The 22,548-nt window shown below is 57.9% G+C and overlaps 11 protein-coding genes across 11 annotated transcripts; 6 read left to right on the top strand and 5 right to left on the bottom strand.

The window, feature by feature from the left end:
- Nucleotides 1-234: 234 nt before the first annotated feature.
- Nucleotides 235-1,452, top strand: BJ171DRAFT_586313 (galactosyl transferase GMA12/MNN10 family-domain-containing protein; the record flags this gene model as incomplete). The annotated part of the gene is made up of 3 exons (XM_053114401.1): nucleotides 235-602; nucleotides 717-734; nucleotides 840-1,452. The coding sequence occupies 3 exons, from the start codon at nucleotides 235-237 to the stop codon at nucleotides 1,450-1,452; spliced, it is 999 nt and encodes a 332-aa protein (XP_052962718.1).
- Nucleotides 1,453-3,314: 1,862 nt separating this feature from the next.
- On the top strand, nucleotides 3,315-4,868 carry BJ171DRAFT_634548 (galactosyl transferase GMA12/MNN10 family-domain-containing protein). Its single transcript, XM_053115683.1, has 3 exons — nucleotides 3,315-3,812; nucleotides 3,927-3,944; nucleotides 4,050-4,868. The coding sequence occupies exons 1-3, from the start codon at nucleotides 3,379-3,381 to the stop codon at nucleotides 4,663-4,665; spliced, it is 1,068 nt and encodes a 355-aa protein (XP_052962717.1). The 5' UTR covers nucleotides 3,315-3,378; the 3' UTR covers nucleotides 4,666-4,868.
- Nucleotides 4,869-5,571: 703 nt separating this feature from the next.
- BJ171DRAFT_241585 (uncharacterized protein) lies at nucleotides 5,572-7,097 on the bottom strand. Its single transcript, XM_053106646.1, has 3 exons — nucleotides 6,820-7,097; nucleotides 6,389-6,710; nucleotides 5,572-6,153 (listed from the first exon to the last, which is right to left on the bottom strand). Exons 2-3 carry the CDS (start codon nucleotides 6,682-6,684, stop codon nucleotides 5,766-5,768), a joined length of 684 nt encoding a protein of 227 aa, XP_052962716.1. The 5' UTR covers nucleotides 6,685-6,710; nucleotides 6,820-7,097; the 3' UTR covers nucleotides 5,572-5,765.
- Nucleotides 7,098-7,245: 148 nt separating this feature from the next.
- Nucleotides 7,246-7,902, bottom strand: BJ171DRAFT_602685 (uncharacterized protein). Its single transcript, XM_053115155.1, has 2 exons — nucleotides 7,638-7,902; nucleotides 7,246-7,340 (listed from the first exon to the last, which is right to left on the bottom strand). The coding sequence occupies exons 1-2, from the start codon at nucleotides 7,797-7,799 to the stop codon at nucleotides 7,296-7,298; spliced, it is 207 nt and encodes a 68-aa protein (XP_052962715.1). The 5' UTR covers nucleotides 7,800-7,902; the 3' UTR covers nucleotides 7,246-7,295.
- A 145-nt stretch (nucleotides 7,903-8,047) lies between these two features.
- On the bottom strand, nucleotides 8,048-10,495 carry BJ171DRAFT_523004 (hemolysin-III related-domain-containing protein). Its single transcript, XM_053112533.1, has 6 exons — nucleotides 10,240-10,495; nucleotides 9,698-10,093; nucleotides 9,494-9,557; nucleotides 8,769-9,334; nucleotides 8,569-8,632; nucleotides 8,048-8,337 (listed from the first exon to the last, which is right to left on the bottom strand). Exons 2-6 carry the CDS (start codon nucleotides 10,036-10,038, stop codon nucleotides 8,254-8,256), a joined length of 1,119 nt encoding a protein of 372 aa, XP_052962714.1. The 5' UTR covers nucleotides 10,039-10,093; nucleotides 10,240-10,495; the 3' UTR covers nucleotides 8,048-8,253.
- A 240-nt stretch (nucleotides 10,496-10,735) lies between these two features.
- On the bottom strand, nucleotides 10,736-13,164 carry BJ171DRAFT_523003 (mannosyltransferase putative-domain-containing protein). The gene is made up of 3 exons (XM_053112532.1): nucleotides 13,112-13,164; nucleotides 11,465-12,797; nucleotides 10,736-11,290 (listed from the first exon to the last, which is right to left on the bottom strand). The coding sequence occupies exons 2-3, from the start codon at nucleotides 12,738-12,740 to the stop codon at nucleotides 10,890-10,892; spliced, it is 1,677 nt and encodes a 558-aa protein (XP_052962713.1). The 5' UTR covers nucleotides 12,741-12,797; nucleotides 13,112-13,164; the 3' UTR covers nucleotides 10,736-10,889.
- Nucleotides 13,165-13,318: 154 nt separating this feature from the next.
- Nucleotides 13,319-16,317, top strand: BJ171DRAFT_602683 (cytosol aminopeptidase family, catalytic domain-containing protein; the record flags this gene model as incomplete). Its single annotated transcript, XM_053115154.1, has 11 exons — nucleotides 13,319-13,465; nucleotides 13,569-13,711; nucleotides 13,891-13,990; nucleotides 14,142-14,226; nucleotides 14,306-14,461; nucleotides 14,550-14,807; nucleotides 14,882-15,155; nucleotides 15,286-15,526; nucleotides 15,665-15,758; nucleotides 15,868-15,927; nucleotides 16,020-16,317. 11 exons carry the CDS (start codon nucleotides 13,319-13,321, stop codon nucleotides 16,067-16,069), a joined length of 1,608 nt encoding a protein of 535 aa, XP_052962712.1. The 3' UTR covers nucleotides 16,070-16,317.
- A 50-nt stretch (nucleotides 16,318-16,367) lies between these two features.
- Nucleotides 16,368-17,745, bottom strand: BJ171DRAFT_522998 (Fcf1-domain-containing protein). Its single transcript, XM_053112531.1, has 3 exons — nucleotides 17,507-17,745; nucleotides 17,042-17,340; nucleotides 16,368-16,917 (listed from the first exon to the last, which is right to left on the bottom strand). Exons 1-3 carry the CDS (start codon nucleotides 17,682-17,684, stop codon nucleotides 16,432-16,434), a joined length of 963 nt encoding a protein of 320 aa, XP_052962711.1. The 5' UTR covers nucleotides 17,685-17,745; the 3' UTR covers nucleotides 16,368-16,431.
- Nucleotides 17,746-17,944: 199 nt separating this feature from the next.
- BJ171DRAFT_522997 (uncharacterized protein) lies at nucleotides 17,945-19,616 on the top strand. Its single transcript, XM_053112530.1, has 7 exons — nucleotides 17,945-18,020; nucleotides 18,196-18,217; nucleotides 18,314-18,380; nucleotides 18,505-18,743; nucleotides 18,870-18,961; nucleotides 19,046-19,098; nucleotides 19,304-19,616. Exons 1-7 carry the CDS (start codon nucleotides 17,966-17,968, stop codon nucleotides 19,343-19,345), a joined length of 570 nt encoding a protein of 189 aa, XP_052962710.1. The 5' UTR covers nucleotides 17,945-17,965; the 3' UTR covers nucleotides 19,346-19,616.
- A 144-nt stretch (nucleotides 19,617-19,760) lies between these two features.
- On the top strand, nucleotides 19,761-21,434 carry BJ171DRAFT_522996 (Mdm33 family-domain-containing protein; the record flags this gene model as incomplete). Its single annotated transcript, XM_053112529.1, has 4 exons — nucleotides 19,761-20,332; nucleotides 20,429-20,577; nucleotides 20,666-20,741; nucleotides 20,867-21,434. Coding segments are annotated over exons 1-4 (1,184 nt in total), but the record flags the coding sequence as incomplete, so codon positions are not given.
- Nucleotides 21,435-21,719: 285 nt separating this feature from the next.
- On the top strand, nucleotides 21,720-21,971 carry BJ171DRAFT_428864 (sterile alpha motif/pointed domain-containing protein; the record flags this gene model as incomplete). The annotated part of the gene is made up of 1 exon (XM_053107863.1): nucleotides 21,720-21,971. One exon carries the CDS (start codon nucleotides 21,720-21,722, stop codon nucleotides 21,969-21,971), a length of 252 nt encoding a protein of 83 aa, XP_052962708.1.
- Nucleotides 21,972-22,548: the final 577 nt, after the last annotated feature.

The following is a 22,548-nucleotide window of genomic DNA, read 5'->3' as shown; positions in this document are numbered from 1 at the left end:
TCATATTCCCCTCCTTGGCGGTCCGGAGGAGCAGCCATCTCTCTCGCTTTTTACACCCCTCTCCTCCTCCTCTTCGTTCCGTCCAGTCTCCCGAAGACGCCCCCCGCCCTGTCTCCCGCTCACCCCACCGTACTCACAGCCATGAACTCGTACACTCTCCTTCCGGACTCTCCCAGGACCAGCAAGCCTACCAAGAAGCCGACTCTGGTCTGGGCCATGGTGCTGCTGGCGGCAATGGTGGTCGTGACCCTGCTCGCGCTTCGATACGAAGGCATCCGGCTGGCACAGTTGGCAACGTCCCGGGTCGCAAACTCGTGCACCGGGGACTCGCCGTCTCCGTGGCAGCCGCCTGCTCGCTCGTTTGCAGACGGCAGCGGTAGCTCTCCGCCGCGGATCGCCCTGCTGGTATCCTATTCAGGCGATATCCGCAATTACGCTCTCCAGAAGCATCCAAGAATGTATGTCGAGTCCGTCCAGATGAAGCGCGAATACGCCCGGAAGCACGGATACGCCCTCTTCCTCGACGGCGTCATCGACAAGAGCCGCCCTCATTGGGGGCGAGTTGGCACTGCGTACACCATCATGAACACCATGCCGTCCATGTGAGTGCCGCCTGCCTGATGCAATGCGTCACCAATCGGTCGAGTTGTTCCGCACTGGCACCCCGCCTGACTCACACTGTCACCATCGCTGCTTTCTCCCGACTCGACCAACAGTGAGTGGATCCTGTACATGTAAGTCCGGCTCTGCCAAGCGCCGCTGCAGACCTCTGGACACGACGATTCCTGTTCAGCTCCACTCACATCCACCCGCATCCACCCGCATCCACAATCCCACAGGGATGTCGACACTATGATCATGGAACCCGAGCTGAGTCTCGAAGACCTCATCCTGGCGCCGTATATGCGAGGCGCCAACGGCTCCGAACCCGTCACGATCCGGTCGACTCCGCCCCGGCCATACCAAGACATTGACTTTATCGGCAAGCAAGACTGCGAGGGTCGGCCACTCAACAACGGCGTTTACTTTATGCGCAACTCCGAATGGACTATCCAAGTTCTGGGAAAAATCTTCAACGATCGAACCGACTACAACGCGACCGTGCACCGCCCGGGCGTCCAGGACGCCATGACCAACGTCCTGACCGGTCTGCCCTGGGCCGAGCAGCGACACTTTTTCGTCAGCCCGCCCGATGCGAGCTTCAACCGGTTCGCCACGGACTCGTGCCCTTGGGACGAATTCCGCTCTCGCCACTTCTTCCGGGACGGCGAGTTTCTGCTTCATTTTGCGGGCAGCGCCTCGCGCGACACCGCCTGGGGCACATTCGCCCGCAAAGTCTACGAGCGATACCCCGATCTCCTCCATCGAGTCGTCGCGGGGCTGCGGACAGAGTGGACTGGAGATGCAGAATGGCTCGTCGGTCTGGAAATGATGCTGGACGCGTCCGTCTGACGCATTCAGTGCTTGTGGGAACCATCGGCAGTGGCCGATGCTGTCCCATTCTCTCCTATCTCCCCAAATTCTTGCTGCCTCCTACTCGTCCTTCCCACGTTTGATCTTGTGATAATCGAGCACCCTGTGAATAAACTCTCCCTCTCCCTATTCAATACGCCGCTCCCGCAGCTTGTCTTGGCAGATCCCATCATCCGGCGAGGCGCCACAGCCACGCCCGCTCGGGCTGGCCGCTGTTGGAGACCCGAACCAACACTGCGAGATGGGAGGAAGACGGCGGGTCTGGGCGTGTGCGTTCAACCATGGGCAAGCAGCGCCTGTCTCCGGGCTGTGCCTGTCTGGCTCTGGAGGGCTGCCGCTCTCGGTGGCGCCAGCATGACATGCCGCTGCGGGCTGTCGACGGCGTGGCCTGCCAAGCCGAAACTGGAATGCACGGCCCTGGCGTGGGACTGGCATGGAGCTCTGGCATGGAGCTGGCGGATCGTGGTGGGAATCGGAGGGAGGCGACCGACCACAGGGTCCCCCATCGGCGCAGCAGCAGCTTCATGCTGGAGGGAGAGGGATGCTGGCCGCCACCAGCATGTTGGGCGGAACGGCCTGGGTGCGCATGTGTGGAGCAAGGTTGCTTCCATCGGTTCTTGGATTCCGTCGTGCATTCGATTGTGTGCTGCCGGACACACCCATGTGCTCCTCTGGATGGTGTCGGGTTCTTGCTGGCGTTCCATTGCGGATTCTTTGCGTTCTCAGAGCCGTGCGGCGTGCTCGGCTCGCACGTTGTGTTCTTAGGATCGCAGCATGCTCTGGTCCTTGATCTGTTCAGACAGGCAACACTCGCATCTGGCGCATGGTGCACACGTTTGGACCAAGGCAGCAGCCGCGAGCCGAAAGCGCCGCACCCCCCCCCAACAATGCCCAGCAGGTCATTGCCCCAGATCAGCCAGACCAGGACCGCACCAGCAACCAGGGCAGCACCACCCAGACAAGCCCCTGCATCGAGAATGACGACCAGCACAACGGGCTCGCGAGGGGTGTGACTGGCAACGACGAAAGGGGGAGCTGGCAACATGACCAGCCTTGTGGTCCCGGAACAAGACACCCGCGGTGACCGGTGGCGCACGGGTCACGGCGACAGGCCAATCGCCGCACAGCCGCGGCTGCTCAGCACGAGGCTGGGTCGGCGTGCGGGCGCAATCTGATTCGACGCGGCGCCCGTCCCTGCCCCGTGCGCGGCGACTCCCTTTTTCCGGCGCCCGACCTTCCGTCGCACCAGCGGGGGTGTTGTGACCCGTTGCTTGCCACTGCGCGACTGTCGCTGTGGCCGGGTGAGCCGCTCTGCGCCCCTGCCTGGCAGCCGTGTGTGCGCCACCGGTCCGGTCGCGCCGGCAGGCGCAGCCACAGACGCGCACAAACGCCTGTGTCTCCCTCTGTTTTCTGATGCTTCTCCCTTCTGTCTCTGTTGGCTTCATTCTGTTCTGTTCTGTTCTGTTCTGTCTGTCCCTTGCTGCCCCTTGTCCTCCCGTTGTGTTCTGTCCCTTTTCTGGCTTTTCCCTCGCCCCGTGGCCCATCGACTCTCTCCTGTGCTCTCGCTCTCGCTCCCCAATATCTATCACTGCTCTCGCCCTACTCTGTCAGTGCTCTCGCTGCCCGTCTCGCCTTCCTCCTTGTCGCTTGCTGTCCGTTGTTTTTCTGCTGCTCTTGTCCACAGAACCAATCGAATGTTCCGGTTCTCATTCGCGGCGCCCTGTCCGTCCCTGTCGACGAGCCCTCAGACAAGCCCTCTGGCCAACTCGCGTTCGCCGTCGTCTCCCATTCAAAAGGCACATCCCTGCCTCGGCCCAAGCTTTTCCTGGTCTCCTGTCCATCGCCCAGTTCCCTCTCCCTCCCAGACACCAGAGACCAGCCTTCAAACGCCCTCCCCTGGCTGCCATGCTCTCCGTCCTAAGTTCAAACCACTCCAGCTCGGCCCTCCGGCTCCTCCTCCTCATCTCGCTGTTCTGCATGGTGTCGATGCTGTGGATTGCCCAGTCCAACACCGCAGCCCTGCGGACAAGCGTCGAGGAAATCTGCCGCGAGAGGATACGGGCCAGCGCCTTTGCCCAGCAGAGCTTCTCCAACTCGCTACCCAACGGCGACACACTTCAAATGCCCAAGATCGCCATCGTCCTGTCGTTCTCGGGCGACGTCCGGGAACTGTCCCTGAAAAAGCAAAAGCGAATCATCGTTGAGTCCGTCCAGATGAAACGCGAATACGCCCGGAAGCACGGATACGCCCTCTTCCTCGACGGCGTCATCGACGAAAGCCGTCCTTACTGGGGGCGAGTTGGCACTGCGTACACCATCATGAACACCATGCCGTCCATGTGAGTGCCGCCTGCCTGATGCAGTGCGTCGCCAATCGGTCGAGTTGTTCCGCACTGGCACCCCGCCTGACTCACACTGTCACCATCGCTGCTTTCTCCCGACTCGACCAACAGCGAGTGGATCCTGTACATGTAAGTCCGGCTCTGCCAAGCGCCGCTGCAGACCTCTGGACACGACGATTCCTGTTCAGCTCCACTCACATCCACCCGCATCCACCCGCATCCACAATCCCACAGGGATGTCGACACTATGATCATGGAACCCGAGCTGAGTCTCGAAGACCTCATCCTGGCGCCGTATATGCGAGGCGCCAACGGCTCCGAACCCGTCACGATCCGGTCGACTCCGCCCCGGCCATACCAAGACATTGACTTTATCGGCAAGCAAGACTGCGAGGGTCGGCCGCTCAACAACGGCGTTTACTTTATGCGCAACACGGACTGGTCCGCCACGCTGCTCAAGACCATCTACAACGACCGCTTCAATTACTCGCTCATCAACGTCCCCGGCGTTCAAAATTCCATGACCACAGCCCTGACCAGCCTTCCCTTTGGCCAAAAACGATACTTCTTCATGTCCCCCAAAGAAGCCACCTTCAATCGCTTCGGTCCCGATGGATGCCTTGGCTACGATCTCCGCGGCCTGCATGTCTACCGCAGCGGTGATTTTTTGGTCCACTTTGCCGGCAGCCCTCACCGAGACCTGTACTGGGCAAGATTCTCGGAGCAACTCTACCTGATAAAGCCGTGGTTCCTGAAAGTCGTGGTCGCTGGCATCCAGTCCGACTGGATCGACACTGCCCCCTGGTTCGAGGATATCAAGTATCGATTCCGAAGCCTGATCAGCTCCTGAGCAAGTCGCTTGATCTTTCCTTCCCTCTTTCGCGCCCTCCTCCAGAACCCCCCCCCTCCAGCCCCGCTTCTCATGTGAGTGCGCATGAAGCCTCGATGTCGTTTGTTATTGGGATGTCTGTAATCATAGTATGTTTTCCCATCCACTCTATTCGATGTCCCTCCCCCTCCCCTCTCTTTCTCTTTCTTTCTTTTCTTTCCCCAGCTCAGTCCCTCCCGCGCCCTTTCTCTACTTCGAGTCCCTTCATGTCGTGGAGCTCATGTCGCAGAGTTGCCTCGGCCAGTCCCGATATGATCAGCTTTTGTACCATAATCGCTGCTGCTTCAAATATCACCAATCCCCTTGGAATTGTCTTCGAAGCTACTGTGGCTGGCAGTTGCGCCACAAGCACCCACTGTGCGATCCATCAAGCAACAAGTGTGCCGACAACGCCGGAGAGACTCAGACCCAGGATAAGGGTCAGCACACCCACGACAATCAGCAGCAGCTCCGTAGTGACGATACCGAGACGCTGGATCCACAATGGAGACAACACCACAATCCAGTCAGTCAAAGTGCAGAAGTGCGGGTTCGACCGACGCAGCGGGATCCCAAGGCCGGAAAGGGAGCTCAGCGAGTGGAAACTACATCGTGCAAGCAATGTCTGCACAACCAGCTTTGTGATAATGTCGCCGATGAAATCCTGGCGAGCAGTACCCAAAGACATGAGCCCTAACAGACAATACCTACCTTGATGAAAAACATCATCCCCAGCGAGAGGCCACATCGGAGAGCGACGGCTGGCAGACTGAACACCGGGTCTCTGGCGACCAGCAGCGAGATTCCCAGATGAACAAGCCCCGTGGCCGAATGCTCCAACAGTCCATACACTTTATTCAGAAAAAAACGGGACAACATAGCCGTTTCCATGAACATGTAGTATGTGCTGTGCTCGCGTCTAGCAAAGCCACAATAAATAGATCAGATCACTTTGGCAGCCTCCGAGTGAAGACCACCGGTCGCCCTCCGGTCTCCACAATCGACCTGCACACTGGTCTCGGAGTGCCAGCGATGGATGGTGCTCTTGAACACACTGGCGAATGGTCATGGCCAGCGCGCGATCACATTGGGTAACAAAATATTTGATGAATGGTCAAAACCTGGGTGTCCCGTTTTTTATTGGATTGCCCATAAAACGGGTCCATAGCGTTCTGTCCGCGCGCCATCTTGGCCTTGATCTCGGCGTCGTTGCCCTTCATGACCATCACGTAGCCGACCATCTGCATAAAGGCCACCGCAAAGTTGACCGCCGCCCAGGCCCAGCCAAAGGAATAGGCTCGGCCGGGGGTGGGTGTGCCAGGGTACCAGTGCAGCATCAGAGCCCGGATGCTTTCCTCGATTGGCGAGGTGATCACCACCACCAGCGCATAGGCGAGCTTGACGCCCGAGCCACCAAAGTACCGCGAGAGGCCCTCTTGGATCGGAAAGCGGGCCGCTGCCGAGAGATACCTGCGCAGGTACGGCGAAGGACGAGTATCGTCAGAACAGCGAGCACGAACATAGTCCACCGGCAACATGAACAATTGGCTCCACACACACGATTCTACGCAACCATAATCACAGTCACAATTGCAGCCACAATCGCAGTCATAATCGCCTCGCGTCGATCAATCGATCGATCAATCCATCGATCCATCGCCCGGTCCTGCCTCCTGCGTGTCCCGATTTTTGCCACAGGACTCACCATGCCAAAGCCCCAAACAGTCCCATGGACCACGATCCATGAGTTCCAGCGACCTTGTTCCATCCAGTCAGCACAAAGAACAGCCCTGGGAGCAACGGAGGCAGAATCCAGAAAGGAGCCATTCTCCAGAGCTTTGTCTCGAACTCTGCAATCGCCGCAGGCGACATCGGCTGCGATTGCGATTGCGATTGCGATTGCGATTGCGATTGCGATTGAGACGACTGAGAGGACTTGGATTTGGCGCTGTTCGGCTGTTTATCTCGAGAGTCCCGGTGTGCGGCTTGCTTGCGGTTCATTGTCGAGCAAGGTGGAAGGAGAGAGGCTGGGGACGCGAGGATCGAGATTCAGTCGAGATTCAGCCGACATTCCATTCAGCCGAGGTTCGCTGGCTGGGCCGCACAATCGAGGGAGGCAGATACACGGATACCCACCGCGGAGAGATCGCTTGAAGGTGTGGGAGGTGGGCTGCAGCCTGATGGGAATCAAGCGCCAGATCGGTGGACGGAGAACGGAGAGCGGAGATGGATGGAAAGATCAAATCCGGCAGGGATGTGGGCCGTCAGATCGGCTTTTGGTGTGCCAGACAAGCCCACTGGATCTTTGCAGTCGAATGGGGGTGCCGACACTTGCTGTCATAATGCGGGCCTCTGAGCCGATTCACCAGAAACAAAGCCGCAGAAGGCAACATCGCCCCAGCAAGACCAGAGAGCGACGGAGCCTCAGGCTGCCCGATTCTGCTCGAAGGCGTCGTGCTTTGGGTCGCTGGATTGCAGGCAGACACACAACAGCAGCCCCCAATCTCGATGGCTCTCTCAAACTGTGCTCCCCTCCTTTCCAACGGGTCGGCCAAGGCAGGCGCAAGAGGTTCAATGGAGTGTATTGGTGCTGTCGTGTGGACATGCAGATATCAGATTCGAAGCTCCTTGAGTCGAGGGTCCTGCGGATCGTCCGGCTGAGAACGGGCAAGGCACAGGCAGGCGACTCGTTAACAACAAGATCTCGTCGACGACGGCTACAGCAGCCAGCCGATAGCCCAGATGCCGCCTGACTCGGCTTTAACAAGCCCTCCCGTTAGCCCATTCCCCGCATCCATCTCAGGTGTCGATAGCCCCGAACCGGATTCGCTGCGTTCGAGGCCGACAGGAGCCACAGTCGCAGTCCTCGATAATCGCAAGGCTTGGGCTCAGTCCTCAGCCCACACTTCCCTCTTCCGGGACAGCTTGACGCCGTCATCCCTCCGCTGCCTCACCTTCTCTGATGAAGTGGATTGGGCGGCCTTGATCTTGCCGTACTTCACAGCGATGCCTGACCATGTGCTGAGCATGCTCAGAGTGCCCAGGACCGTGAAGGCGACGAGCCCGCCCGTGACTCCCTTCTGGACGTAGTCGGCAAACTTGGTCAGTCTCGCCATGGCTGCTGGCAGAAGAATGGCTGGATGCGGGTGGATGAGAAGGCGTGTGCGTTGGTCGCTGTTCGATGGCTCTGCTGGCGAGCGACAGATGCGGATTTGCTTGCTGGACGAAGCAACACAAACCGAGGGCCGGCCCCTTCTCTTAGGTGAGTCACGGCACCAATTCCCAGGACGAGAGCGCGCTCTGACCTCGCCTGCCTCTCGCCGAGGCCGCAGAGCCTGGGAGAAACATGCAATCGGCGAGGCCGGATCCGCTGACCAGTCCGCATCAGGGCAGGATGCGCAACAGAGCAAATGGCCTATTGGATCCAGGCTTGTCCAGGGCTGCGCTGTCGAAATGGAAATGGGGCGATGCGTCCCGTATTTTCCTGAATCAAGGAAAGCAGCATCATATTCACACTCCGAGAATTGATCAGGAGGAACTACAGGATGGGAGTCAGGTACGCAGGAGGAGCTATGAACGGGCTGGGCAGACGCCTTGGTTGAGCCGCCATTCCATCAGATGCAAGAGCCCCTGGAACGACACATAGGCAGCCGTCTGATGCAATTCCAAGTGCGAGGAAAGAGTCAGAAGGATGCTAGGGATCGCCGGGGTGGTGGGGTGTATCTCGGCAAACTGCGTCGGGTGTGAAGCCGAGGAAGGACTACCTCTCCAAACCAACAGACCGACCATACGAAGCCGCTCCCCTCTCTTGGACTCGTCGACCCGTCAATACTAACAGCGACACAGCAAAGAAACAGAAGCAGAAGCAGAGACGCTGTCACTCACCATCACAAAGACATGCCAAATCTGATGGCTGTGCAGGAGCAGATCAAACTTGCCCGGGAGAGCGCTGCCCAACCAAGATTGCGCAAGTTAGCATTGGCGGGATCTACCAAGTGATCTGCATCGAAAGCCAGTCAGCCAGCCAGCCATTCCTTGGCTCAATCCTGGCCCCTCGGTCCGACAAGAGCATAAAAATCGCTTACCGTTCAGGAAACCTCAGGACATAGAACACTGCGCCGGTAAGGTACAGCCCCACCGATCCAGCATAGAACCATGTCGCGTTCAGGTCCGAGAGGCTCAGGTTGATGCCGTTCAGGATGCAGTAGTGCACGACCGGGCCGCCGCTCAAGACTCCCGAGGAGATGTACACCAGGGTGCGGTAAACCCGGAAGGCCGACGTGCTCCAGACCTTGAGGCGGGGACCAAGGACTCCGACCATGTTGACCACGACCAGGGTCGCGATCCAGGCCGTCCGGATGACGGGGTTGCAGTAGAACAGGTAGTAGGCCACCGTCGCTGTGGTGCCGCACACCAAGGCCGAGATGCCCGAGTAGTCCAGGCAGCCCCAGAAAGCGTACGCCGACTCGGAAATGCAGAGGTGGAGATGAAACAGAGAGGAAAAGAGAAACGTGCAGCTCCCGCAGAGCAAGAAGAGGCCGATGACGATCTTGTCGGTGACTGTGGCGGCGGGGTGGATTTGGCTGGTGGCCATCAAAAAGATGGAGCTGAAGAATATACAAAATGCTACAGAGTGTGTCCAAACATTGCCCTGCAGTGCATCAAGCAATGGCGCCAGGAGAGCCCAGTTAGATAGATGCGAGCCCAAGCGATGGAGGCCAGCACAGTCCGGGGTGATGCCAGGGGACGACTCAGCCAAGGGGAGCCCCCCAAATCACCCAAAGTCGCACTGCTCACGGTCCCTCCTTACCGATTCGTTGTGGAGGCGAAAGAATGAGGCCCAGCTTTGTTTGTAGGTGTAGCCCGAGCGGTAGCTGACGTTTCCGGCCAGTGAGGGATGGCGTGTGAGACTGCCGGCCGATTATTCTCGCGGTGGTTGCCGATACAGCGGACTCTCGCCCTCATATGCTCCGAGAATCCGTCAGGACGCCCTCGCTAGCCGCCGTCTGCCTACCCGGTGTGAATAAAGTCGTTGTCTTGCAGGTACCGCGGGACTTCGGAGTAGTGACGGAGCTTTGGCGCATGGCCCGACCCGCCCAGCCAACCCGGGAGCAGCGAGAGCGGCTGGGCGTGGGGTATCCGGGACTCGCAACAGGCGTCGCTCGGCTGCGTCAGCTTGCTCGCCGAATTTATCCGACCCACGCCTTCGTCTGCATAGTCGGGACTGTCGAGCGAGAGCGAAACCTTGGCAGTGGCATGCGGGCGGCTCACGAGCGTGGTGACTGAGGAGTAGCTGCGAATGGACGACGACGAGGCGCCGTAGGTCGAGGAGATGGTCTGGGTGGTGGTGATCATAGTGGCCGGGATCTGAGCGACGGCGCGGCTGTTGGAACTTGGGTGCTTGAGAAAGCTGGAGAGGGGAGGGGATTCAGAGAGCGATGGTTTTTGAAGCCCAGCGTGAGCGAGTTGGGAAGCTATGCGTCCCATGCTTGGCTTGCAACAAGCCCAGCGACAGAGAGAGAGAGCAGGAAGCGATTCAACCAGTCTGGTGCTAACCTAAGTGGCGTGGGGAAAGGAGCAGGCAGAGGACGAGGTTCTTGGCAGAGATTCGGCAAGGGCGAGGGCGCTATGGGGACAGACAGACAGACAGCCAGGTGGCCAGATCCGGTCTCGGCAACTGGGCGACGAGGGAGACGGGCGGACGGGCTTGGGCCGAGTCTTTATACCCCTCACGAGGTGCAAGCCATCTGCATCTCATGCGGGGGCGCTCGTCTGCGTCTGCAGGAGGTGGATTGCTGCTGGCGCTGAGCCCAGAATAGAGCGCTGGTGCCCTGAACTCCGAACCATCACACGCCGTTACGCAACCCCGCGCCAGCGATGCCCATTGGACGGCGTCCGCCAATCGGCGCAGCGAGGCAGCGCATGCGCTGGACCTGGTCTGGGCCTGGTCTGGACAAAGAAAGCGATACAGCATGTCCACAGCGCATTGGGGCGCATTGGCCTTGCAGGTCCAAGCACGCCGCAGCCGCTGCGTGTTGTGGATGCAGCATGAGCGACAGATGGCGTTCCCTCAGTGGGCGGCGCTCTCTCAGCAGATGCCATTCATTCACCCAGAAGAGTGTGTCTTGTATATATTGTGCTTGAAGAAACCTGATGCTTGGGTTTGTATGTGCTCTTGCCGGCCGGCACGGCATTCCACAGCGAGCCTACGACGTGATGGGTCGATCGAGAAGCTCGCCCCAGACTCGAATGATACCGTCAGCAGCCTCCTTGTATTTGCCTTCCAGCTTGCCCTGCTCGTTTGGATATCGCGGCAGGAGGCAGAACGGGCGGTCCTTCCTTTCCCATGCCCACTTGACCTTCTCATAGGTTGTATCGAAGGCATAGTCCGTGAGTTGAAGAGTGGTTTTGTCGCCTTCGGCATGGTACTTGTTGATGACAACACCGCCGTTGAACCAGAGAGGCTTCTGGTGCTCGTCCACATGGAAGAGGCCGCCGCAGACACCGTCCGTCTCGGACACGAATCCAACAGTACCGCCGGCAACGGCATTCATCCAGTACGGCTGCTTCATCAGCTCAAAGGCCATCCAGAAGGTCTCCTTGTCGCCTGGAGATGCCACGATGACGGGTGCGGACAGCGTCAAAGGAGATAGAGTTGCCGACATATGAATACAGGCACATCGCAGTGCAAGAATGCCTTGGACGAAGGCCATGGCTCGGCCCTCCACCTCAAATAGCCCGGAGCAGAGACCTCCATGTCAGTGTGCCGGAGTCAACATACCATGGAATACACCCCAAAACCCGTCTTTCTTGCCATCCGCGGTGTCACCGCGGAAGTATTCCGAGTTCATCTTGCAGATCAGAAGCAATACATGGAAGACCTTGGCCTTGTTCAGAACAACCACGCCAGATTCGCCTTCGTGGACGGACTTGAGGCTAAACAGGCGGTTGCTCGCCTTGGCATAGTCCGAGGGATTCGTAATCAGCTTCTTGACGTACTTGCTCTGATTCGACTCGCCACCGACATTGATGGTCCGATCGCGGTACAGCAATGCACCGGTCTTGACGTATCCCGAGTCTTTGAAGACAACCTCGGGGTCTTGGAAAAAGTTTGCGTCGGCATCGACAAAGATGATTTCTGAGAACGACGAAGCGAGCATGGCGAAGGGCTTGACGGCCCAGCCACGCACACCCGGTCCGGCAGTGTCAAAGTGCTGCTGTAGATCAACAACTCGCACGTTGTCGATCGTCCTCAAGTAGTTGATTTGATCCTGGCCAAGGTCGCCGGGGCCGGAGTAAAAGACTTCGATGGGGAGCGTCGAGTTCAAGACTTCGCGAACAACATGGATCAAGTGCCGAGCAAATCGAAAGTGCCAGGAGCCTGTGCTGATAACCAGCCCTCGCTGGTCTTGGTACGACTGGAGGACATTGGCGACATTCTTGTACTTCTCGGTAGCGTTGACAAAGGGGAAGAGCGAGTACTCCAGGTTCTGCAAAGTCACCTCGACTTGGTGGTAGAGATTGCTGTCGCCCAGGATCCGGTCCATCGATGTGCGGCGTCGGCCTGTAGCGTCGTAGCAGAGCTCAAACAGCTGGCGGTAAAGATAGCATTGCTCGGCCAGGCCGGCAATGTCGCCACGACCCAGTGGCTCTTCGGTAAGCCTGGCGTATTTTCTGAGCAGCTCTTTGGCGGTAAGCACAAGCCTCTGGCTGTCCTCGTCCAATGGCTCGGTCTTGCCGCTCGTGCCTTCCTGGCCAGTGACACTGGCCGAGGGCTGGGCCAGGCCGGCTGAGGTGGAGGAAGTAAGAAACGTGGCCGAGAGGCTGCTTGACGTTGCTGATGAGGGCACGGGCTCCGAGGACATTGTTGGTATCTCTGCGGCGGACTCTAGGGGCTTCACCGAGGCCGCGGTAGGCTTGGCGGGAGACACCGCCGAGACCGCCAGCTCCACCTGGAAGTTTTCATCCAAGTCGACTTGGGGATTCTGCGAAGACAGCGATCCGTTGGCAGCTGCTTCCGTGTGCGATGTCCACACAAACGTTGCCAAGACGGTCATGATGACCACCAAGGCAACGACGGTGGTCCATCGTCGACCCAGCGAGAGGAAAGACGGCTGTGAGGACAGCACGAAGAGAGGCATCGTTCAGGAGGAGGGCTAGCGGCACCAGGACAGCAGAGAGCGCACGATATCAAAATTAGAGACTTGGCTTCGGAATCGAAGCCGCTGGCACCGCATCTTATTTGGATGTGAGCGGCCTTGTCGGCTACAGGCTGAACCGGCTGCCACTGGGTTTGTGGAAGCCAGTCTAACTGGTCAAGACTTGCATCTGTGACAACGGCAGTAACGGCGACGGCGCCCAAGAATCGGGCACACAATCGTGGCATGTCCACCAGAGAGTAGCGAGTGTATCTATGATTGCCTCTTACCCGGAGCGGCGTCGGCACGGCGGACGGATGGACGGATGGACGATGGAAACCTGCGAGACAGCACCCGGCCTCAGACAGCTCTCTGTTTGGGACAACACCAGCGCAGCCCGCCCGCCCGAGGGTTAGGGCTGCCGGCCCTGGGACACGAAGACATCCGCCTGGTGTGTGATTGTCTTCGGCGCCATCCCAGGATCGATCTCGCCAACAATGAGCATCACCCGCATTGCCCGCATTGCCCGCATTGCCCGCATTGCCCGCCCGGGCCGTCTCGCGCTTGGCCATGCCCGCCGGACTCTCTCCAGCTCGGCCAAGCTGGCGCAGATCCAGAGACCCGTCGATGGCCTTGTTATCGGGGTATGTGGCCGGACTCTGGCCGCCGGCTCAGGCTCGATGCTCCTTCGCGCGGATATGTTTACTAACTCGGTCGGACTGCTGCCACGCCGCCCTATTTCCAAAGGCCTATGAGTCGCCAAAAGTCAGCGAGCCTGGATATAGCCCCTCTCTTCTTGCAGGCAGCTCGCTCCCGGACAGCGCGAGAGAAAACATTTGCAAGATCCTGGCCAGTGCACGCTTCAAGGGCGAGTCCAAGGAGTGTCGAACGTGAGTCGCTCGCCGTTCTCCAGAACCGAAGACGATCATCAGCCGGAGAATACGCAAGGTCGCGGATGATTTTGATATCGGCGAGCTCTGTTCGGTTGGCCACTTGCCAGTCCTAACTACTGTCTCTTGCACATATGCCACCCCTCGTTGTTGTTCCTCTCGTCGCTGCTGTCGACCAGTCTCTACAACCTCGAAGGATTGCCTCCGATTGTCAGTGTGGTGGGCCTCGGCAAGGCTGATGCTGATGACAACCAGCGTGCAGAAAGCGCACGGGTTGCGGTGAGTTGCTGCGAGCTTGTGCGGCATGGATTGCGACCCAAAACAGTGCGGTGTGCAACGTCGGATCGACCCTGGTGAGCGACGACGACCGGGGTGAGATCATGAACATGTCAGAACGTGGATCATTCTGCCTGACTTTTGTCTTCCCCAGGCAGCGACCGGTGCTGCTTCCATCAGATCGCACTTCAAGAACAGTCTCGCCCACATTGAGTTTGATGCCCTGGGTTCCCCGCTGGGTACAGTAGTCGGCACGGGTCCAGTGCTCCTGCATGCGTTCGACTTGATGCTCCAGCTAACCACCTGGCTTGAATGTAGCTTCAGGCGAGGCCGCAGCGCTATCAACTTACGCCTTTGACAAGTACAAGCAGCCCAAGAGCAGGGACCCTGTGCTTTCGGTGGATTTCCATGATTCAGTGAACGCCGATGCTGAGCATGAGTTCGCCTGGCGTGTGGGCTTTATCCAGGGATCTGGTAAGTTTGGGTGCACATACCAACGGCCCGAAGCAAGCGAGCCGAATCCCGAAGCAAGCTAACGAGTCTCTGGTTGCGCCCCCGTCAGCACAAAACATGGCCCGCAAGTTTGCCGACACCCCAGCCAACTTGCTGACTCCGGCCATATTCAGTCAGCAAGCCAAAAATTTGTTGGAGTATCTCCCTCACACGCAAGTCCATGTCCATGGCATGGAGTGGGCCGCCCGAAACAAGATGGGCGCCTTCCTCAGCGTGGGTCGCGGCTCGGATGAACCCGTCAAGTTTGTCGAGGTTGTGTACAGCGGCGGCAAGGCTGACGAGCAACCTCTCGCTCTGGTTGGAAAAGGTATGCACGCGGATTCGTTTTCAATCCCCTGTGCCTTTGCTGATCCGCTCGCGCCCGATATCGCTCAACGACAGGCGTGACCTTCGATAGCGGCGGCATCTCCATCAAGCCATCCACAGACATGGCCCTCATGAAGGGAGACATGACGGGCGCCGCTGTGGTTATCAGCGCCATGTGGGCCATCGCGACTCTCCAGCTGCCGATCAACGTCGTTGCGTCTATCCCCATGACCGAAAACATGCCTTCCGGCAAGGCCACCAAGCCCGGTGACCTCGTGACGGCCATGAACGGCAAAACGATCGAGGTCGACAACACCGACGCTGAAGGGCGACTGATCCTTGCTGATGCGTAAGGACCTCCGCCATGTTTGTCTCTGTCGAGATGAGCCATCGATGCTCCCCAAGACAGCGCACTGGTGAATCACCGCAAGTCTCGATTTCCTAACTAGCGCTTCGATCTGGGGCCCTCGCTGCATCAGGATTTACTACACCGCAACGGCACATAAGCCGCACAGCTTGTTGTCGCTTTCGACCCTGACCGGCGCCATCGACGTTGCGCTCGGATCAGTGTTTGGAGGAGCCTTTGTCAACAACGACGATCTATGGAAGGTCATTGAGGACTCTGGCAAGCGTTCGGGCGACCGATTTTGGAGAATGCCACTCGATGATGCCTATAAGCCTCAAATTCGAAGTCATGTCGCCGATCTCAAGAATGTTGGGGTACGCTGGACGAAGGCATAGGCTCACAGGCACACACATTCATCTGTAGCATCAATAGGCATCGACTGAAATGGAGGCGCATCCACTGCTGGCATGGTCCCCCCCTAATTGTGTCCCTGTCGCTCTCTACCAATGTAGGGCCGCTCGGGTGGCTCGTGCACCGCCGCCATCTTTTTGAAGGAGTTTGTGCCTCAGGAAAACGAGAAGCCGCTTGTGCAGTTTGCACACCTAGGTATGGTCGCCCGCCCAATCCACCGCACTTACCGATTTTACCACGAAGCCGCTGAGGATCATTGTTCCGATGACCGTGCTCGACTGACAGAGCTGCACGATTCATTCAGACATTGCCAGTTTGATGCACAAGCGAGACAGCTCCGGCTACCTGAGCGCTGGGATGACAGGTATGATGGCGGGGCACATGATTCCGCAACTCGATAGCAGCCCTGGTAGTTTCGTCGCACGGAGATCCTCATTCAATCTTTTGGTTTGTCAGGCCGACCCACGCGCACAGTGATCGAGATTGCAAAGGCTTTTGCCAAGTAATGGTGGATGGCTGTGGTCGTGGCCCATCCAGCTCTTCCAGGAGAGGAAATGGGCGACCCGTGCGAGCATTTCATATCACATGTGGTGTATCAATCAAATGCCATCGATCCGCTACCACTGTTGCTTCCGTCGGCGGTCGATGGTGCATTTGTCGTGTGAGGCATGCCGTTGATCCGGCTGGTCGAGCAACAGTCGAGAAAATGAGTATCCCACCGTTGCGAAAGCAGCTGTGCTGCATGTCTCGGCCAGGCCAAGTCCCGTAATGAGCCCCACCTCCCCACGGCCTGGACGAGCAGTATGCATTTGCACATAGCGCCTGTATTTACCAGGAGTCTGCTGCACGGTCCACCCCAAGTTCGCAGTTATGCATCTGCTGGGCTTGAGTCACCAGCGCTGCCGTTGCTCTCGTCGAGCGCCTCGCCCGATTTCTTTGATTTTTTGTGCTTTCGTCGCTTCCTTCTCTTTTTATCTGTGCTTTCGGTGGCGTCCGTCAATGGGCTTGGAAGTTCCTGGTGCTCATCGTCTGTGCCGTCCTTATGATCGTCATCATCCTTGCTGGCATGATCGTCGTCGTCGCGCGTCCGTTTTGTCCCCACAACGGCAGCAGCACCCTCGAGAGCGGCTGCTGTTTCATCACCAAGCAGAACCGGCCCGACATTTTGATTTGACTGAGATGGAGGCGCAGAGGTCTTTGGCTTCTTTTTCTTTTGGGACAAAGGGTTGGGGCCCTTTGCCTTCTTTTTCTTTGCTGGTGTCGGGGACGTCTCCGACTGTGGCTCCGCCTCGGCTACTGTCTTGGTGCGGACCGAGATTTCGAATGGAAGCGGCTCATTCTTTCGCTTTTCAAGCTATCACCCAGTTCCGATACGAAACCAGCGGTCAGGGAGAGCTTGGTAGCCTTATCCAATCCCTCGTTCTCCTTTTCGAATCAATCGCATCGGGCTGCTACGACATCATCCAATCACAACATACCTGCTCGGCGTGGATGATGGTCTCTGGCGATGGTGGCTCGAGGATCGTCACGCTGTTTTTGATGTATATGAGCGGTGTTCCAGGAACTTTGCGGAGCTGTACTCGCAGCTGGACGTCCTGGCTCGCCACGGCGTATTTGTGCTTGTTGCTGGATCCGATGATCTCGCCGATGCAGTCGGCTGCAGGGATGGGCTGGTGGTGGGTGCACCGTCGCTTTTCAAAGCGCTTGGCGGCTATGACGGCTCCCATAAATTCTTCTCCAAGCGACCTCAGTTCGGCAATCACACAACCTGTCGTCACTGCGCCCACCACCAACAAACCACGTCCAACCAAGGAGCCAGATCCAACAAACGCACGACAGACCACGAACGAGCGACGGGAGAGTTAGTGCGGGCACTCCATAGTAACATGATGCACGAGCATTCAATGGCACCGCGATCTTGAGCTCAATCGGCCGAACTTTACTTGGCTTGACCTGGCCCACCAATACGGCTGGGAGGGTGTTTCGAACATCGGCTCGCATGTCCAGCGACACTTTGATGAAGTTGCCGTCGACAAGCACCTGGTATGGCTCACGAAAGCCATAGGACCGAGTGAACACGGTCATGGTCTTCTTGTTTGTCTTTTGCCGCTTGACTTTCATTGTGCTCCTGCTGATATGGTCTTCGGGGCTGGGCTCGGGCTCGGGTGTGCGATCGGGTCCGAGGCAAGCGACGCGGCGGATCGCTGGCTCTCAAAAAAAAAAAAAAAAAAAGCTGGGGTTCACTGCGCTGCGCTGCGCTCATTGTCAGCAGCCAGTCCAAACCGCAAGACCAGGACGGCCAAACGCCTCCCGGATTCATCAGCACGTGATCACGGCGACAAAATCGATCGTCGCTGGGATCGGGCGGTGTTCGGCTTTCTCGCTGCTTGGCAACATCGAGAATGAGCACGATCGTCTGTCCGGGCCAGCGCCTGGCAAGTGTGCGGGAGCTCCAAGGTACGCTTGGCCGTGATTTTGTGTCCAGGCTCTGTTCCTGGCACAGCTGCGGTTGTTCGTGCAGCCGCAGTCGAGCAGCGATCTCGGCCAAAGCGGACGATGCCGTGCCATGCCATCACTCACCAGCAATTGATTATGCATGCGTAAATGGGTCACTTGTCGAACAACCTTCAAGCCTCGTCGGGAACATATCATAGGTAAAATTTTGTTTCACTTTGCTACATGCCACGATTCCATGCCAACAACATCGATCCATAGCCCGGTCTTACTCTGTGAATCGACCGCACTCCCAGAGACGGCCAGGTCTACGCTTCCATCGTCGGAACAAAGGAAGTCGACGAAGATGCATCAAAGGACGAGGTATGCGGTCTGGATCTGTACGGTTGTCGATCAAGCCTGCCTCGCCCCTGGGCAGCTCGCAGCTCCTATCATTGTGGCCCCACAAACTCTGCACACGTCAACGACTGAATCGCTGGCAACGCAGCTCCCTACCGTTCGAGTTGTCCGGAAGAAAGATGCGTCGTCTGTTCCCGAAATCGGATCGATGATCACTGGAAAGGTCATTAGAATCAACCCGCGCTTCGCGACGCTCAGCATCATGATTGTCGGCTCAGTGCCGTGCAGGGAGAATTTCCAGGGCATCATCCGTGTGCAGGATGTCCGTGCCACCGAGAAGGACAAGATTCAGATCTACAGATCCTTCCGTCCTGGTGACATTGTTCGGTGCGTGCAGCTCATCGAAATCCGTTGGCTTGATGCGTCTGCTGTGTGTCAGCACCCGCTCAACATCCGGCCGGGAAGATCTCCCAACGACTTACGACCCGGGACCGTTTCCGTTTGTGCATCCAGCGCACAGGTCATTTCCCTCGGAGACGCCAGATCGTACTATCTGTCGACGGCACTGAACGAATGCGGCGTTATTTTTGCCCAAAGCGTTGCCGGTATGCATCCTGCCTTGAGCAGCCGATTCAAATCCGCCGCCTGCTCGTGCATTCTCACACATCCGGTTCATCTTTCTCCGCCAGGACATACTATGGTCCCCATCTCGTGGGAGGAAATGATTTGCCCGTACACAAAGGTGAGGCCCATATCCTTGCAGAGGAGGCCTTCGGTCTGTCTCCTTTGCTGTCGTCACATATGTCGTCGATGTTCTCATTCATTGCCCGCCATCGCCACCCGTTGCTAACTGCCACATCCTCCCGTTGATTCACCACCTGCGATCCACTCATTTTGCCTGTCCGTACGGATTGGTGTCTGTGCTGCATGGAAAACCCTCTGCAAAGGTTGTCGAGCACCGCAAATGCGCCAAGCCCACTGCAACATGAGCCAATCTGCGAGTGCAATGCCGGGCGGAAAAGCGGTATCCGATACGAGCGCAACCATCGTGCACATCCCTGACCAGAGTCACAGGATATTCCAACGGAGCTTGCCGACACTTGGAAGAAAGCCGCCTACGCTGCTACGGTTGCGAATCCGATCCACGCATTGCTCGGGCCGTAGCTGTGTTTCCCCGTGGATATCGCTCTCGATCATCACTCGCGGCCATTTCTCGGGAGCATGTGTTCGAATATACTGGGTCGATCTATAGACTTGCAATATCTCGGTACTCCTCCCCCTCCCGCTGGCCCAGTCGGCTGCTTGGAAAGCTGCTCCGATTCCACAGAAACCGCACGGCTTGGAGGTGCGGCTGTGTGGCAGCCAAGACCGCGCCTGCACCCGAAACCAGCCATTGGGGCTTCTGTCCTGATCTCGGAATGTCTTGCTTGGGATCGGGCCTGCGGGCTCTGTCGTACCGCTCCATCAGGATCCCGCAGCCTCATAGAAGCCCGCTCGCTGCCAGGCTCTGGACCCGCAGCTCCCTGTGGCATGCCTCATCGCCTCTGCAGCCGCAGGGTCCTGGCTTATCAAAGCAACCTGATCTGCAGCACCACGCCCAAGATCTTGAGCCAACATCGGCACCCACCGGCCCCGAACTCCAAGCCCCGCCAAGCAAACTTGCGATTCCCGAACCAGCCTCTTCTGCAAGCGATTCCCAACCACCGACCAAGAGCCTGGACGCTGTCGTCCGAACAGCTCGAGCCCGGGTTGACCAGGCCTTGGAAGCCCTCAAGAACGACACCTTGCCTAAACTCACTCGACACATCAACAGCCTCACCGGCTACGCCGAGGTCGAGCAAAGGAAGAAGCTTGTTCTGGAAAAGGAGCAAATCGTCGGCCAGCGGCGGCAAGAGATGGAGGAGACGAAGCGGGTCTATGAATCGACCGTCGACGAGCACGAACGATGCCAGCAGGAGATTATATCGTTGCAGCAGGTGCGCTCCGGCCGTCTGCAGCTGAGCTGTTGGTGACTCACCTGTGCTGATGCCACCGCAACCACCTCTTGCTCATCTCGCGGACTCTGGTTACAGCGCAAGGACTCTTGGCAAGATGACGATATCACTCGGGTGACTTTTCTCTATCGGAAAGACAAGAGCCTTGAGCAAGCCGAGGCTGCAGCCAAAGAGGCCCACCACCTCGCCACCGAGGCCTTCGAGCGTGCCCAGATCGACTATCTCGGGTATGTCTGCTTGCCCATCCATCGCTACGTGAACGCGGCTCTCGAAATGCAGGTTGGCTTTGAATGCTCATGATACACACTTTCACAGTGAGATCCGCGAGCGATATGTCGAGGAACAGCTGTATTCGGATAAGATTCGCCAGACAAGCAATTGGTGGACAATGGTACGATGAGAGAGTCCGAGCCTCTCCAGATGATATCGGCACATATCTCTCCGGTGTGAACTAGCACCGTCGCCGAGTCTAGGACCCCCCCACTTACTAACTGCACATTCCTTGGCTGGAATTAGGGCTTGATATCGCTCCACATTACGCTGTTTGTCCTGGTTCAGCTTGTCGTCGAGCCTCGAAAGCGGCGTCGATTCCAGGACGATCTGCTGGTTCTCATCGAGAACAAGGCCGAGCGGGACCGCCAAGCACTGGAAACGCAAGTGCTCGAACACCTGCGGCTCATGAGTGCAACCAGCCCGGTGGATATTGGATCGACAAACACCGTCGACTTGCCACCCACGACGGTCACAGAGGCCGAGAATCCCGTGAACCAGATCCAAGAGATCGGTGCCAGAGAGCCGGCCGCTCTCCTGGATCGCATCCAGACTTTCACAGAAGCAGGACCAACGCAGCACGCTTGGCTGCAGGGCCTTGCAGTTGGCATACTGTGTACCAGCGCCGTGTTTGGCATCGTCAGTAGATAGTGATTAATTGTGCAAACTGCAAATCTGCAGCGTGCATTCGCTCCTCGGCGACTCATTACTTTGGCACAGCTTGCATATACAACTCTTCCATGGCACCCGTGATTTCCGATTTGTTCATTGTGCAATTGAGTGGCACACATCAGTGCCAATATGTTCATCAACGGCTTCTCCTTTATCGCCGCCGCCGTCGCAGAGCGATCTGGGTGTACAGGGCGAACGGGGGCGCACTCATGCTCCAGGAGGAAACCGGTGGCCCGAGCAAAAGCGCTCCGTTTGATACGCCGAGCACAATCCAATCAAGCCGCCGAGGTCGGCATCGGCGGGTTTCCGGATCTGCGTTGGCCTCGTGTGGACTTTCGACCTGGCTTAATTCCTCAGCTTCCCCCATCCATTAACGTCGCAAGGAAGGGCTCGCTCTTTTGCCGCCCCAATGGAGCCATATGGAGCCATGGATATTTCCCGCTGGTCTACAGATCAGGTGGCGGAATGGCTTGTGCAGAACAACTTTGCCTCGTTTCGAGACAGCTTTGTTTCTCATAACGTCGGCGGCATGGCGCTGCTCCAGCTCGACTATGAGCTTCTGAAAGAAATCGGCGTTTTGAAAGTTGGCGAGCGAGCCAGGATCCTGAGGGCGATCAAGCTCACCTCCCGACGCTCTTTAGCTGGGCACGAGGTATGTCGACCGAATAGTATTCTATGAGCTCCTGTGGTCCGACTCCAGGGAGGCTTTCTCGGTTCACGCCTTGTGGGAATGTAATGCATGTAGCTGAAGGTCCATGTCAGCCTCCGGCTCGCGTAGATACCGAGATACCAAGGCTCTCAGCATCAGAAACGTCGCTCTGCAAAATAGGCATTGGGCAGATGGACTCGTACCGGAGCATCTCAACTCCCGCGAACGCTGATGCAACCACATCGGCAACCACATCGGCAACCACATCGGCAACCACATCGGCAACCACATCGGCAACCACATCGGCATCGGCTCACGCCGGCTTCTCTGTGGACTCATCCTCCGCGAATGCGAGCGCGACGACGCTTCGGATATCAACCAGGAAACCTGGATCGGCAGACGTTGGGTCAGAGACCGACGTCCGAGGGCTGCCCATCGTCTCTCCTCGAACGTCCTCCAAGTCTCCTCGGGACCCAACAGCAAATCCTGCTCTGTTCCGCCAGTTCCTACCGTCTTCGATGTCGCAGACTGACCAAATTCCTCCAATCGCCCACAAAAAATCTTTGGACGACACCATGATGGCCGAGCTCATCAAAATGGGTGTTGT

The sequence above is a fragment of the Polychytrium aggregatum genome (genome assembly GCF_025602895.1).
Source record: "Polychytrium aggregatum strain JEL109 chromosome Unknown BJ171scaffold_51, whole genome shotgun sequence".
Classification (NCBI taxonomy): Eukaryota; Fungi; Chytridiomycota; class Chytridiomycetes; order Polychytriales; genus Polychytrium; species Polychytrium aggregatum.
Note: the sequence above shows the minus strand (reverse complement) of the source record. Positions and strands in the feature narration are given on the sequence as shown.